Here is a 15274-nt window from a genome sequence, read left to right on the forward strand (position 1 = left end):
TCATAACAAACAAGTAGTGATAGTTACTTGGAAGAGTTACTGAGATTAGAAGTGGTGATCAACAGGTCCTTCTTTGCCTTATCTGTTAAGTTTGAATTTTTTAGAAGGGAATTACTCTATTAGTTATTATAAAAAGTAAATAAATAAAAATGAAATGCCTATTAAATTCCCTCATTGGAGGTAGCTACCCTGCTAAGTTCCATAGATCTATTTATTGATTCATTGTATACAAGTTGGACTGGGTTTTGAGCTCTGATACTATATAGGCTAGAAAGAAACTATTTTCATTATAGCCCATTATAATGAAATTATTCATTATTTTAAAGGATAAATGATTGCTTATTATAAGGAGTAATTTATCCGAACAATCTAATCTTTACAAATTCTCAAGAGATAGGCCTATTCAAGCTTGTTTTTTTGTCCAAGAGATCTTTTGGAGAGCAACAAAGAGAGGTTTGAACTTGGTACTTGAGCAGCTAGAGAAGAGTTGAAAGCAGCAGCTAATGAGTGAAACATTATCATTCAGAATCAGGTGAGGCTAAAACAGAGCTTCTCTTAATGTTCCAGTGTCAGTGGTGCTCTTTCCAGTTCCATGAGCCTTCTGTAGCCCGTTCACTACTCTTGATTTTGACCACTTGAGGGCGGTGGTGACTGTATTTGGCTTTACTAATTGCTGGGTGTCAATTTTAAGTGATTTTTGGTGTAAATATGGTTTTTTCTTTAATAAAGAGTAATCCTGAAAAAGCTGTGTCCAGCTATCAAGTTTTCTATCAGAACATTCACTTTAGTCCCTCAGTTTGTCTTATATTATTCTAAGAGTCACTGCCTGAAAATAAAAGATTTCATCAGCTGAAAGTACTTCTTTAAAATGTCTTCAGGTACATGTATTGGCCCATCTTTTCAAAGTGCATTTCCCTATTTCACCTAAATTAAAACAGGGACAGGGACTAACCAATCCATTTGCTTAAAAATGTATTAATACAGATTATGAGGGATTCAAAATTTAGTCACTAATGTTTGTTGGTGCCAGTAAATCACTGTCTTCCGTGACCTCACTTCCTAAAATGGTGTTAGCATGCAATCATATACGTAACAATTGTTGATGATGTAAGATGATTCTTCCACCAGAACACCAAGTGGAAATCTGCACAGCACAAGCTGTGTGAGTGCTAAGTAGGGTGAACTTCAGGAATGTTTCCAGTAGTTGGGCAGCCCCCATAGATGGAGAGTCTGCTAGGTGTGATTACCTGGAAGAAAGGTATGACCCCCTCCTGGGTGGCCCTTCTCTCCTAATCATGCTTTGCAGACTGGCAGCCACTCAGTGTGTGTTGTTCATGATGATTGTGTGCTGCTGGGGGAAGAGACAGTCTTATAGTCAGTGGTATCTTGGTGTGATTTTGAGGTGGGGGTTGGAAGCTGATACAGAAAGTGAGAGAAGACTTACAGACCAGAACTTAAGCATTAGCAGGCAAATTTTGCCTGTTTTTTTTTTTTTTAAAGCACAGGTGACTTCTATTTTCATTTCTCACACTAGCATTACGGTTGTGATTGTTTTGTTTTGTTTTATTTCTTCACTTCTGGTGCTTAATAGTTGCAGGAGTATATGTCTCAATTTTAAAACATATGTGGACAGATTTTCTTTAACTGACCAGTTGGACTCTTCTTTCTCTACTTAGTGTCTCTATGGTATAAAAATTACCAAGTTATAGTACTACCATTTTATGTGTAGAATTGATCGTGAATATGACTAAAGTCAGTGGATTTGATGTTTGCTTATGGATAAAGCTTAAAATTATTCCCTAATAGCAAGTGTATTAACATTTTCAGTGCTTTGGTAAAGGCTGTTTGAATCAGCGTAATTCCTCAATGTAAAATCACAAATGTTTGAGATATCATTTCTCCTCAGAACAAGAATGAGAGCCGTGTTAGTTCTCTACTTTGGATTTCATACCATGAAAGTCCTTGGGAACTGCTTTAGAGAGAGTTCTAAATCATGCGTATTTCCTGTCTTCCAGGATTTCTCTCTAATCCAGCGGACAGTTCAGGAGACAGAGTTCGAGGATGAATGTTCACTGTGGTGGTGAGAGTGACAGGCTGTTGCGCCAGGAGGCCAGCTGCCTCATGGATGAAAACTCGGCTGCAGCCCAAGAAAAAGAAGCAAATAGCCTGGTTTCTTCTGGTCTTCAAAATCTTAGTTATCCTCTAGGTTCCAGGAGTGATGGTAAGGCGATTAGATCTTGACTTAATTTAGAGGGGCCCACTCCACCCAGAGAGCCTAGATGTTCTTAGTCTAAATAAAGTACCCAGTTAATTGGCTTAGCTTGCATGTCAGAGTCATAAAGCTGGCCTTCACAGTCTCTACTTACAGCACATCTAACTTAGCAAAATAGTTTAAGAAAAATAACCATAGGCTTAGAGTGGGAAGACAGATTCAAATTCTAGCTCTGTCACTAATCGGCTGTAGTCTTTTGAGCCCTGCTTTCTTAATCTGGAAAACAGAGATATTAATATTCTTCCTATTTCACAAGGCTAGAAATTTGTTAAGTTAATGGATATGAAACTTTTTTTTTTTTTTTAAAGATTTATTTATTTATACAAGCACTGGGTACAGTCAGAAGCGCGGGAGGGTGAGAGGATTCACCAGAGCCAGAGTGGGGAGCAGAGCGGGCAGAGTGACGAAGTACACTGCTGAGGGGAGCAGCGGGCAGCAGGAGAGGTCTGCGCGCCATGTGGGACCCTTGCCTGGCGGCCAGGGATGGAACCATCTCTGAAGAGGCTGAGGGCAGCTTCGCAACCCAGCACTCAACCACTGCGCCACCCGGGAGGCCCTGAAACTTCTTGATAAGCTGTTAGGTTCACTTAATAATAATGTAATAAGAATTCTAGTAATAAACAGTGGTGGCAATTGGAATTTTTATTGAGCACTCACTGTGCTAGGAACTTCACATTTTTTTTAATCAGAGGATTGAAATACAGCCATCATTTTTTGCTACAGTGACAGAGACTAATGCACAAAGCCCAAAATAGGTGCTTTTATAGAAAGTTTGCCAATCCTTGCTAAGATTAATCTTCACAAGAACTATTATTCTGCTTTTATAGATATCGAAACTAAGGTTTGGAAAGCTTAGGTAACTTGCGCAGGTTCATACTACTAGGAGTTGTAGGACTGGGATTTGAACCTATCTTTCTGACTAGGCAATGATGTTAATTTATATATTTCAACAAATAGAAAAGCAGGGTGTGACTGCCATCTTAGCGTACACCATTAGGGAGAATTTGTGCAATGAGCTGCTTTTTCTGCTCATCCATTTAAGAAGGGCACCCTCCAGGAGTCAACCCACTCTAATGACTTTCACTGCTGGGAAAAAAACTGTTAAGAACTGATTAGTTAATTTAGTTACCTGCTTTCATTTAAAAACAGCACTTGGAGTGTAAAAACCTGTTTTGGCAATAAAAGAGTTTCTTGCTACAAACTTGCCTGTGAATTATATGGAAATTATCTCTTGGTATGTAAACACAGGGACACACTGAAATTTATCAGAAGCTGTGAACTCTAGGCTTTTGCTCTAGATTTTGGTTTCCTTTTTTCTAGAAGCAGTGGAGGGAATTGAGTATACGCTAGTACCAGTCTATTTGGTTTAGGACAGGCAGTAATTATGTTCATGAGTATATAAATTTACAGTGTTACTTCAATTTAAAAAAAATTTTTAATGTAAATTACATGTGGGGTGGGAACAAGACATTCAGTTGTATCTACAACATTTCTTTCCAAAATGGTTTGAAGAAAATGTAGAAAAATGTTAAAACTAAGCTTGCCAAAGATGATGGTATATACATGTTGTAGTAATTCTGTGCCTCAGTATGTTTGAAATTTTTCACTAAAAACGTTTTTCATATTAAAATATATTAGAACTGGCCATTTTTGAATCCTCTGGTAATTCTGTTGTAAATAGTTCCCCCTTATATATTACATCCCGACTTTTAAGCCTGTTTTGCATAATACAGCAGTGTACGTTTTTAAGTACTCTCATATACTGTGTTTCAGTTGACAGTCAAAACTGTTATGTGAGGTTGACAGAGTGAACATTTATTCCCATTTCCTTGATGTTAAAATAGGTTTAGAAAAAAACTAAATCACTTGAAGAAATTACCTCTCTGGTGGAATTAGAACAAAAACTAAGATTCCATGAATGAATCCTAATCCATGGCCACTGGGAGCAAGACCTGCCTGTTTGAATGAATAGATGAGGTTATTAGGATTCTTTTGTGCGTAGAGAAAATGCATTTGTCTATGAATTTCTAGTTAAAGGGATTCATTGGACTATTAGAGACTACCATCATCCTTTCTGGAAAATAAAAGTTAAAGACATTTTTTAAAGAATGTGGACATAAATAATTGACTCACAGAAGTATTAATTTTCTGAAATAAAACACAGGCAATAAGTATTATTTAGAGATAAAAGCAGGGGAAAAAAAAAAGTAATCATCTCTGTGAAACAAGACTAGAGGAAGCAATAGGGTCTGACAGGAGATTGATGGTTTTCTACAGAAATTCTTCTCTAGTGTTTGTTTTTTTACCATATGTGTAAATTTACTTAAAATTTAGAAATCATTTTAAGTATAGGCATTCCAAAATGTAAACATAGGGAAAAATCTCAAGGGGCTTTAATGAATCTTAAGTTTTAATTTTTTTTCATTCCTCTAGACAGGAGTTTTTGCCTGCAAACACCTAAATTTGGCTTTTTGCTTATTTAGTGTGTTTTTTTTAACAATCACAGAACTTATTTTCCCCCAAATGCTTTTTGCTGTCAAGTTATTTTTGTCTTTGTGATCTTTTAGACCTTTCACTTGACTACACCTCCCAGCCAGCAAATCTTCAGTTCCCTCACATAATGCCACTTCCTGAAGACTTCAAAGGCTCTTGCTTCCAGAGTGGGAATAAACGGAACCATGAACCCTTTATTGCTCCAGAACGATTTGGAAACAGCACTGTGGGCTTTGGCAGTGGCCTTCATTCCCAGGCACCAGAGAAAGTGACACTTCTTGTAGATGGCACACGTTTTGTTGTGAATCCGCAAATTTTCACTGCTCACCCAGATACCATGTTGGGAAGGTAATTGATGATGATTTCCTTTCAAATTCACTGTGTTCTCTGAATAAAAAGACCTGCTATCTATCTTGCATTAGATGTGAGAATTAAAGGCTTATTACTTATTTTTCTATCTTATTGTGAGACAGGCAAGCCAACCTGGTAAAACCTGATGTTGATTTTTTTTGGGGGGAGAGTACATACTTTATTACACAGCCAGTGTTGTGGAATGGGCCCCCTAAAAGGAAGCACAATCAGAACTACGGAAAGTAGCCCACTAAATCTCACCCCCTAAATCTCTATAAACTGACTGTAAAATAGAAGTCAGCTACTTAATTTCTTTTATCCACAATTTGTACAACTTCACAAAAGTAATGTTTTCTGAGTTCCACAGATCAGAGGTACTGAGATAAGGTGAAGGTGAGCGCTAAGTAACATATTTTCCCTTGGAAAAAAATGAATTAGGCAACTTCCACAGGACACAAAAACAAAGCCATTTTACTAAAAAGCCTGCCCTCTGTTGCTAGTTGTGCTTGGCAATAGATGCTGTGCTCTTCCTAATGCCTCCCTCACTTTTCAGGTTTTCTGAAATTGATTAGATCTGGCTGTTTTTTGTTTTGTTTGTTTTTTTTTTTTTTTTTTTTTTTTTTAATGATTTGTTTATTTATACAAGCACTTGGGTACAGTCAGAAACACAGGAGGGTGAGAGAATTACCCAGAGCCAGAGCAGGGAGCAGGACAGGCAGACTGACGAAGTACACTACTGAGGGGAGCAGCGGGCGGCAGAAGAGGTCTGCGCGCCATGTGGGACCCTCACCTGGTGGCTGGGGATCGAACCGGTGCTGCAGAGGCTGTGGGTAGCTTCGCAACCCAGCGCTCAACTGCTGCACCACCAGGGAGGCCCTATCTGACTGTTTTTTTGTTTCATAATTGCACTCTATTCTTCATGTTATCTGGGCTGCTTCATCAGACAGAAATCTCCTCCTTTGATGTTCTTCTGTCTCTAGAAGAGTTTAGGATATGAAAAGTGCCTGCTCAGGAGAAGCACTACCCAGGAAACTTTGGAGCCAGTGACCCTCTTTCTAGCCCACCACAGCCCTTAACATGAGGAAGAGCAAGTTGGATAAGAGTAAAATAATGTTACTAATGTTTATGTGTATACAGACACACATTTGACTGAGGGTTTTAACTACTTGGAAGTAGATGTTGTTTTATTTAAGGATCTAACCTCACTCAGGGCTTTGAACTGAATTAGAAATCAGAATGAATCACATTAATTCACTGAACTCTAAGCCAAAGTGAATCTACCTCAAGTGTGTGTATATTTGAACGTAAACATTATAAACTCATGCTAGACCATTTTTAACCATAAGCAAAACAATATAGTTCTCAGATCTGAATTAAGATTAAACCAGAACGATAAAACATTTTCCAGACTAGTCCTATATTTGATTGAACTGGACTTTTGGTTCTCAGTATCACCACCATTATTGCCCCCCGGACCTATCAAGGGAAGAAAGGCAGGCGTTTTCTGGGCAGTAGATTCTTGGGTAACACTGGTTCTTTGACTCTAGTGGTAGGTTTCCCCATGAAGAGGAGAGTTTGATTCTTTATCTAGATATTTTTAGATACAGAAACCAACTGTTGGCCAGGGTCACAAATTCTGAGACTTGAGTAAGTTTGCTCTGTGTTTTGGCTACATACAGTATTCATTAGCTTAGTCACTGAACTAACCAATGGGACCATCCATCACAAAAGAAACAAGCTGAGAGACTGAATGGATTAATATAAATCCATGCCACTACAGATAAACAACTGAGCTTATTTAGGTCTTGCCAATGATAGATGTGTGTGTTGGGGGGCGTATTTGTGGCATTTTTGCCCACTGTTTTCATTAATAGCTATCTTGACTTCAGCCAGAACATTCCAGAAAAATGTCAGCAATTTTTGAAGACTACTTTTATCAGGATGGATTTCTTATGAATGGTGCAGTGATTTGGAAAGCATGTGGTATGAAGTCTTTCAGACCTTTAAGAAGCAGCTAATGCAGGGTAGAGGATACCAGTTGTGAAGAGTTAAACAGGGTTCCCAGCAGAATAAGGAAGGAAATAGCAGTGAATTCCCATTGGGAATTCAGGCTGGCTGAAGATACCAGTTGCCTACCTTGGCCTTTGTGCTGGCTTCCTATCCCATGACATTCATTTTCTCTCTCTTTTTCTCTCTCATACACACACAAACACACACACACACACACACACACACACACACACACACGGTAATAACAAGTCATGAGCCAGTTTCACTGGGAGGGATCTGAGAAAGGGGAGGAAGGTTGGGAAGGGATGAGTAAGGAAAGCAACACCTCTACCTTGTGCTCCCATGACCCAGAGCAGGTACCTCTCTGAACTATGTCAAACTGCTAATCAACCTAGTAACTTACCCTTCTTTCTACTTGACCTGAAATGCCCATCATTAGAGTTACTCCTTGAATTAAAGATCTTTTTTCCAGGGCCTCCTGGTGATGCAGGGGTTAAAGTCTCAGTGCTATCAAGCTTTCGCCAGCCACTGCAGCACAAGTTCGATCCCCAGCCAGGGAGCTGACCCACATGGCACAGCAGACCTCTCCTGTCTCGCCCACTGCTCCCCTCAGCAGTGTATTTCAGTGGATCCACCTGTTCTGTTCCCCACTCTGTCTCTGGTGAATCCTCTCACGCCCCAGCACCTCTGGCCTACACCCCAGTTCTTGTATGCATGCATAAATAAAACTTTTTTTTTAATAAAGGACCTTTTTTCTAGAGCCCACAATTAAAATGCATTAGGAAAGGGAAAGCATTAACATATCTACCTGCTACTGCTGATAGACAAGGGGAAGGAATAGGAAAGGTCAGGGGCATGAGACACACTGTCTTCCTGAGTTGCCTTCTGACTCCTGGGCAGGGGGAAGGGCTTGAGAGGCAGCCCTCACACATTCCAGAGATTTTCCCAGAGGTCCAGCTTGCAGGTGTGGTTTTTACTTCGTTTGCTATCACCCACACTAACTACCGGGAATCCTGAAGACTTGCTGCCTCATTCCTTTTTGCATTCAAATGCCAAAAGCAGTTGTTGTCTTTTCCTGTCTGAAAATTTCCTAAGTCTTGAACAGATTTTTTTAGGGGCTGACTCTTAATACTGTGTTTTTAACTTATACTATGAGAGAGAACGGAGTCTTCCAGAATGGAATGCAGAACAGAGAAATCTCATCTGTGAAGAATCCTGCTGGAGATGATAATGTTGTTGCCTGGTTATCTTTCAGGATGTTTGGACCAGGAAGAGAGTATAACTTCACAAGGCCCAATGAGAAGGGAGAGTATGAGATTGCCGAAGGAATCAGTGCAACTGTATTTCGAACGGTGCTGGTGTGTAGTAGCCTTTTTGTTCTATCCCTTTCCCAGGGGCATGCGTAGTCACTTGCCTCGAGTGTGCCATCGAACTATGTGCTGAAGTAGAGTCTCTAGTTTCCATTTGCTGCCTTTCCCTCTTTATTTCTGAATGTGGCTGATAAGTCCTTCCTGCTTACATGAAGTCAGTCAGGTATCAGATTGTGATTAAATGTGTCAGCATAACCAGGAGCCACTTTGCCATCCAATGAATCAACCCACTTGGTGATAGTCCTAGAAACGCATCACTTTAACGGAACCAGAAAGAAAGAGGGGGTTGAAGAGGTATTTTTTTTTTATCATATTCTCTGCTACATTTCGTCTTCCTAATCTGTTTATAGGATTATTACAAAACTGGTATCATCAATTGTCCTGATGGCATCTCTATCCCTGACCTCAGAGATACATGCGATTACCTCTGCATTAACTTTGACTTCAACACTATCCGGTGTCAAGATCTGAGTAAGTACAGGAGCAGCTGAACTTCGAGTTTGCTTGGAATTAACTGATATTTTTTTATTACCAGGCAGAGGTAGTTTCAGTGGTACGTTGAAATTCCTCTGCAGGGCAGAGACATAATACACCTACTCTCTCTCGCTTCAAAGCACTGTGAGGAAGTAAACAAAGGAGAACATGTAGTGGGTTCTAATTTTGCCTGACCCATGAGTCACCAAGCTAATTGCTTCCCCTCTGGGGACCTTGGTATCTTAACTCTAACAAATAAGGATACTGATCGTCAGATACAAGAAAAATGGTTTACTAATGAAGTCAGACAGCATAAATTGGCTGGGTTCTTAGATAGATCCGCCTCAGAGACACTGTGGGTTCAGTTCCACACCGCTGCAATAAAACAAACATCCCAATAAAGCAAGTCACATGAGGTTCTCGATTCCCAATGCCATAAAAGTTATGTTTACACCATACTGTAGTCTATTCAGTGTGCAATACCATTATGTGTAAAAAAATAGTAATAATAATAATTATTAAATGTGACACAGAGCCACAAAGTGAGCACATACTCTTGAGAAAATGAGCCTGATACTTGCTTGGCACAGGATTGCCACAAACCTGCAGTATGTGTGCAGCACAGTAAAGCAAGTTATGTCTGTAATTACTTTTATCATTATTATTAGTGTTTACTAAGTGTTGTATGCATGTGAACTTGTTTAAGTCTTATAACACTTAACTCTGAAAGATGGGTGATAATCTCATCAAATTAGCTTGTTCAAAGCTCTGAGCATTAAAGCTAAGATTAGAACTGATGTCTCAAAGTCCATGCTCTTGCTACTGAGGTTTAAAATTATTAAAGGATTATTCTTTAAAGTCTTAGTATTTCCTCGCATATTCCATGAAGTTTTCTGGACTTTCGGTTTCTCTACTGGACCTAGTACACACTTAGAGCAAATTCCTTTCTTTTGCCAAACTTCAGATTACTCCTCTTTTGTGGGACTCTTAAATCCAGTTGGAATTCAGAGCTTCTTCAGAAGAAGTGCTATGAAGAGTCATCCCCAAATGATGGTGTTCGCCTTCTTAGAGAGTTAATGTTTATGGTCTGACTTTGTATGTCCAACAAAACCTGAATTGATTATAATCCTCAGGGATTATTAAACATGAGTAAATTGAATAGTGGTAGACTGTGAAACATCTCTCACAAAATCAGCTTAATGTCACGTTGAGGCCAAACAATCTCTTTGCTTTTACATGGGACATTTCGTTGGATCTTTTCAATGATAACACTGTTACTTCAGTCATTTTTACTCTAATACTGTGTACATTTGGGGAGTAACATGTTCATATGCGTTTTCTCTCCAGGTGCTTTACTGCATGAACTGTCTAATGACGGTGCTCACAAGCAGTTTGATCACTACCTCGAAGAGCTGATCCTGCCCATCATGGTGGGCTGTGCCAAGAAAGGGGAGCGAGAGTGCCACATCGTCGTGCTCACGGATGAGGATTCTGTGGACTGGGATGAAGACCACCCCCCTCCCATGGGGGAGGAATATTCCCAAAGTAGGGGCCCCCTGTATAGCTTAGATGCTTTCAGCAAGAAATATGTTGCTCAGAGCAGTCACTGGATCCTAGAACTAATGTGCACACCACAGCCAAACCAGTGACAATGTGCACTCTTACCCAGACGACACACTCAGGTCTAGCTTTCATACTGGCTAACAGTGTGGGTGTTGCTGCACCTCCCACTGCTACACCTGATGTCTGTTACTGTAGTCAGTACTGAGCTAACATAAATAATGGTGTCATCTCCATTTCATGTTTAAATCCTTTTGAATTGGTAATTAAAAATTCAAAAATTATAAAGGATATAATGAAAAATCTTGCTCTCATCACTACCTCTTCTACCCAGTTTTCCTTCTCAGTTTATATCATTCCAGATACAGTCACTGTGCATACATAAGCAATTAATGTAGTCTTCCTTTGTGTCCAAGCAATTCCTTTTTTATGGCTACATAATATTCTACTGTATACCTATGCCATTGTTGATTGAACCAGCCTCATTGATAGCATTAAGCAACAAATTATAAATGATGCTGTTGTGAATATTTTTAAAGTCTTTTCATACATTATCTCTATAAATAGAATTTCTCTATCAAAAGCTTTATGCTCTAACAATTTTGATAGATATTGCCAAATTGTCCTCTCACAAAACAATATGACAGGTTTCCCAGGCCATCTCAGAACAGGTTTTACTTTTATTTTTGCCATTCTGATAGGTAAAACACATTTCACTTGAGTTTTAATTTGCATTTCTCATTTCCTGAATGAGGCTGAACATCTTTTAATTTTTAAGAGCCATTTTAATCTCCTTTTCCATGTTAATTCTTTTTTGCCCACTACAAAATTGAATTGTCTTTTACTCTTGTGACCACCCTCCTTTATATGTATTAAGGAAAATTAACTATGAGTTGGAATATTTTCCCCAGCTGATTGCCTTTTTCATTTGTTAATGGTGGTTTTGGCTGTTTGTAGATGTTCTAATTTTATGTAGTCAAGTGTATCAATTCTTTTATGGCTTCTACGGTTTTTGTCATATTCAAAAAGGCCTCCTCCACCCTGAAACAAACAGTTCTTCAGATGGTTTCTTTCCTGTGACTGATTTTAATCTGGCGTCAGGTGTACCTTTCATTAATCTGATCCCTTGAGTTCATCCCCTCCTCCTCACAGGGGTCCACACACCATGACTAATCCAGCTCTTGTTTTTTCTCCAGTTCTTTACAGCTCCAAACTCTATAGATTCTTCAAATATATTGAGAATCGGGATGTTGCTAAAACAGTATTAAAGGAACGGGGCCTGAAAAACATTCGCATTGGAATTGAAGGTAAACATGCTCTTGCTTAATATTCGGCTCACATGGTTTATGAAGGAGGTTTTGGCTCTATGGCCGCAGCTTATCTCCTTAAAACTCAACTTCCAGAGGACCTAGAGAGTAGGCACATGTGAGAACTACATTCCTACCCAAGTTTGAAGGATTCTTAAATTTGTTTTTATTTGCCCTTACATTTCATTTTATTTCTAGTTGAAAATGCTTTAAAACAGCGATAGGAATATGTTCCAGGTTACTGTTTCACCTTAGAGAGCAGTGAGGGCTAAGGACACTGGTAGGTAAAGGTAGCAAGCTCATGGGCTCACCAAGTGGGAGGCCACCATTTTAGCAAATCTTGGTGAGGCTCTTTCTGGGACCTGAAGGGGTCCTTCTACAAACTGTAGCTTGGGGTCTCAAAGCTTAAGATTATTCCACCACATACCATTGAAGAATGTCTGGATGTGTTTACAGCACTGCTTTATGATCTTGAGCAATGGTTTCCAACCTGTGGTCTCTCTGGAATGGTCACAGAGACCAATTCTTTCTTCTTTTTTTTTTTAAGATTTATTTATACAAGAACCGGGGTGCAGGCCAGAGGTGTGCGGGAGGGTGAGAGGATTCACCAGAGACAGAGTGGGGAGCAGAACAGGCAGACTGACTGAAATACACTGCTGAGGGGAGCAGCAGGTGAGACAGGAGAGGTCTGCCTGCCATGTGGGTTGCTCCTCCCATTTCCATGTGACAGCCTTTCAGTACTTGAGACAGCATCCCCGTTTTTTCTTTTTTTTTTTTTTTTTAAAGATTTTTATTTATTTATATAAGCACTGGGTACAGTCAGAAGCGCGGGAGGGTGAGAGAATTCACCAGAGTCAGAGCAGAGAGCAGAACAGGCAGACTGATGAAATACACTGCTGAGGGGAGCAGCGGGCTGCAGGAGAGGTCTGCCGCTCCATGTGAGATCCTCGCCGGCGGCCGGGGATAGAACTGGCGCTGCAGAGGCTGCAGGCAGCTTCGCAGCCCAGCGCTCAACCACTGTGCCACCAGGGGAGGCTCCCCTATTTTTTCTTTTGACTAAATGTTCCACACTTCTCCAGCCACACTCATATAGTGTGCCCTCTAAGCGTTAGAGGAGTGGAGTAGCTGTACCCTGGCTGAATTTTTGCTCTATAATATTGCTGCCTATACTATAAAGGCTTCAGAAAGTAGAAGGGACAGAATTTTTGTTACTTCCCTTCTAAGAACAAGACCTACTAACCTGAGTAGGAGGGAAATGAGTATGTTGGTGCTTGGGGCTTATAGGGCATGGTCAAGGACTAGTCCCTTCCCTGGTAGTTTTTATGACTAGTCTTTGGATTTGGGAGGAAATTGATGTAGTCAGGAAGGAGGAAGTATGTAAACCAGAATGAGCAATTTCTGGATGGCCTTTTCCTCTCTTTCAGGTTACCCCACCTGTAAAGAAAAAATTAAGAGGCGACCTGGTGGCCGGTCTGAAGTCATCTACAATTATGTACAGCGCCCCTTTATCCAGATGTCATGGGAAAAGGAAGAAGGAAAGAGTCGCCATGTAGATTTCCAGTGTGTTCGAAGCAAATCCCTCACTAATCTGGTAGCTGCTGGGGAGGATGTCTCAGAGGACCAGGAGATACTAATGCATCACCCACCTCAAGTGGATGAACTTGATAGGCTAAATGCCCCACTTTCTCAGATGGCTTCTAATGACTTTCAGGATTAGAATCGCTGTGGGTCCGCCCCTTTGGAGCTTTTCTCTGTCTGGGAAGCCCCCAGCCTGCCCTCCCATGGTTTGTCTTGCCCTGAGTAGAAGACATGCTTCTCTTCCATCCTTCCCTTTCTCACATAATTAATGTGTGTCTTCTTTTGTGCCTCTGGCGCAGGGGGTGAAAAAGCATTCACTGGTTGTTAAGCTCCTGGCTTTGCAGCAGCCCTGGTGACTTGAAAATTTTGGTTGGGTCTGGTGCTGTTCATTGAGTCTTTGCAGAACTGCAAAAGCAGGGAGGGAGGTCAGGACTCCTATTGCCTCATTCAGCAAAGCTATCCTCATCCTTTATGCTCTGTTCTTGTTTTTTTTTTGTTTTTGTTTTGTTTTGTTTTATACCAGGCAAATTATTTAACAGCAGAGGGACCAAATTTAAAAAGGAGACAATCTCTATTACAAGCAGGCACTGATGGGATGCTCACTAGATATTAATGAAGATGCTGTTCCTGGTAACTTCTACACCCAGAGGGAGTCTGGGAAGAACTGGGCTGTCCTTTGTTCATAATGTCTAAAAGGAAATTCTTAAGAGCTTAAATTCAGTCTTGTTTTTCATTATTGCAGTGAACAATCCAGAACTATGTATTTACAGGAAGGATAAAGGCATAATAATGTTTATGAACCTTCTTAGCATCGAGGTTTTTGAACTTAAATTATTTGAAATGAACTTAAAACTCAAGAACCGCCTTACCAAATCAGGCCATTTTGACTCTCCTGGATATCAGGATATTTCACTTTTTGAAACAGCCTATCAGCTGCTCACACAGTGACTAAGAAAATGATACTCTATCTCCCAAGCAAGGGTGAGTTGGAGGGACAATGGCCTAGTAATTTTGTTTGATCTGCCAGCTCTGTATTCAAGACACACAATGCATGTCAGCTCTGATCCCCAGCCCCCAGGACTGAACCACCTTCCCTGTTACCTCCCTGGCTATTAACAGTACAGCTACATTTAAAGTCTAGAACCTGAAGTGTGTGTCTTGGGAGTATTTCCCATTTTGTGGAAGAAGTTGTCCTTCCAAACATCAACCCAGAGCATGCACTCATCACAAATTTCCAAGAGACACAAGTTCCTTAAGGCAGGAACATGATTGGTTTTCTTAAATTCCATCTGAGATTCTGTTGGGCACTAATTGATTCCATTTTATGACCGTCCTAGTTACACTCCTCCAGAGGTAGATTCAGATGGATGTTGAAACCAACTCCTTCAGGCTTGAAGAACATGAGTGTTAATATGTGTGTTCTCTGTGTGTGTGCCCAGTATCAGTGGAAATCAAGCTGTTCCTACTCTGAGTAGCCATATGGGTTAAATGGAGCTCTCCCCCACCACTACACCCCCCAAATCCTCATTACCGTTGGCATCCATTTGCAAGGCCAATGACCAGGGTGTTAGATTTTGGGTTACTTTCGTAGCCAGAGTTTAATTTCTATGAAACTGGCTCATAATTGAGGTCAAACTTGGCTTTGACTTACTAGTACTACAATACCAGTAGTGGTTGGCCAGCCCAGATAATTATTTGATGGTGCTTTTATGCTTTTCATTTTTTCTATGCCATCTCAGAGGAAACTTGAATGAACTGTCTGTATAGTCTGTATGATATATAACTTGTTATATAGTTTATTCACGTGTAAAGTATAAATGTGTCACAACTAACACCTAAAACTAACTAGTCCTTGCTTA

General features: G+C 40.2%; 2 protein-coding genes across 7 annotated transcripts in view; one reads left to right on the top strand and one right to left on the bottom strand.

The window, feature by feature from the left end:
* Window positions 1–14209, top strand: part of LOC119252424 (BTB/POZ domain-containing protein KCTD20) — a 32482-nt gene extending 18273 nt beyond the window's left edge. For 3 of the 5 annotated variants that reach the window (XM_037519647.2, XM_037519651.2, XM_037519649.2), the window contains 7 exons: window positions 2016–2221; window positions 4840–5113; window positions 8382–8484; window positions 8847–8967; window positions 10318–10515; window positions 11727–11837; window positions 13262–14209. In XM_037519647.2, the coding sequence (XP_037375544.1) occupies window positions 2062–2221; window positions 4840–5113; window positions 8382–8484; window positions 8847–8967; window positions 10318–10515; window positions 11727–11837; window positions 13262–13554 (1260 nt within the window). In that variant the 5' untranslated portion in view covers window positions 2016–2061 and the 3' untranslated portion in view covers window positions 13555–14209. Of the gene's footprint in view, window positions 1–1114; window positions 1259–2015; window positions 2222–4839; window positions 5114–8381; window positions 8485–8846; window positions 8968–10317; window positions 10516–11726; window positions 11838–13261 lie in introns of those variants that run through there. The other 2 variants (XM_037519646.2, XM_037519652.2) reach the window with 2 other exon arrangements.
* The window catches only part of KIF6 (kinesin family member 6), a 436358-nt gene that overhangs the window by 176995 nt on the left and 244089 nt on the right, over window positions 1–15274 (bottom strand). The window lies entirely within an intron of this gene.

Source organism: Talpa occidentalis, unplaced genomic scaffold (genome assembly GCF_014898055.3).
Source record: "Talpa occidentalis isolate TD23 unplaced genomic scaffold, MPIMG_talOcc4v2.1 talOcc4.2, whole genome shotgun sequence".
Lineage (NCBI taxonomy): Eukaryota > Metazoa > Chordata > Mammalia > Eulipotyphla > Talpidae > Talpa > Talpa occidentalis.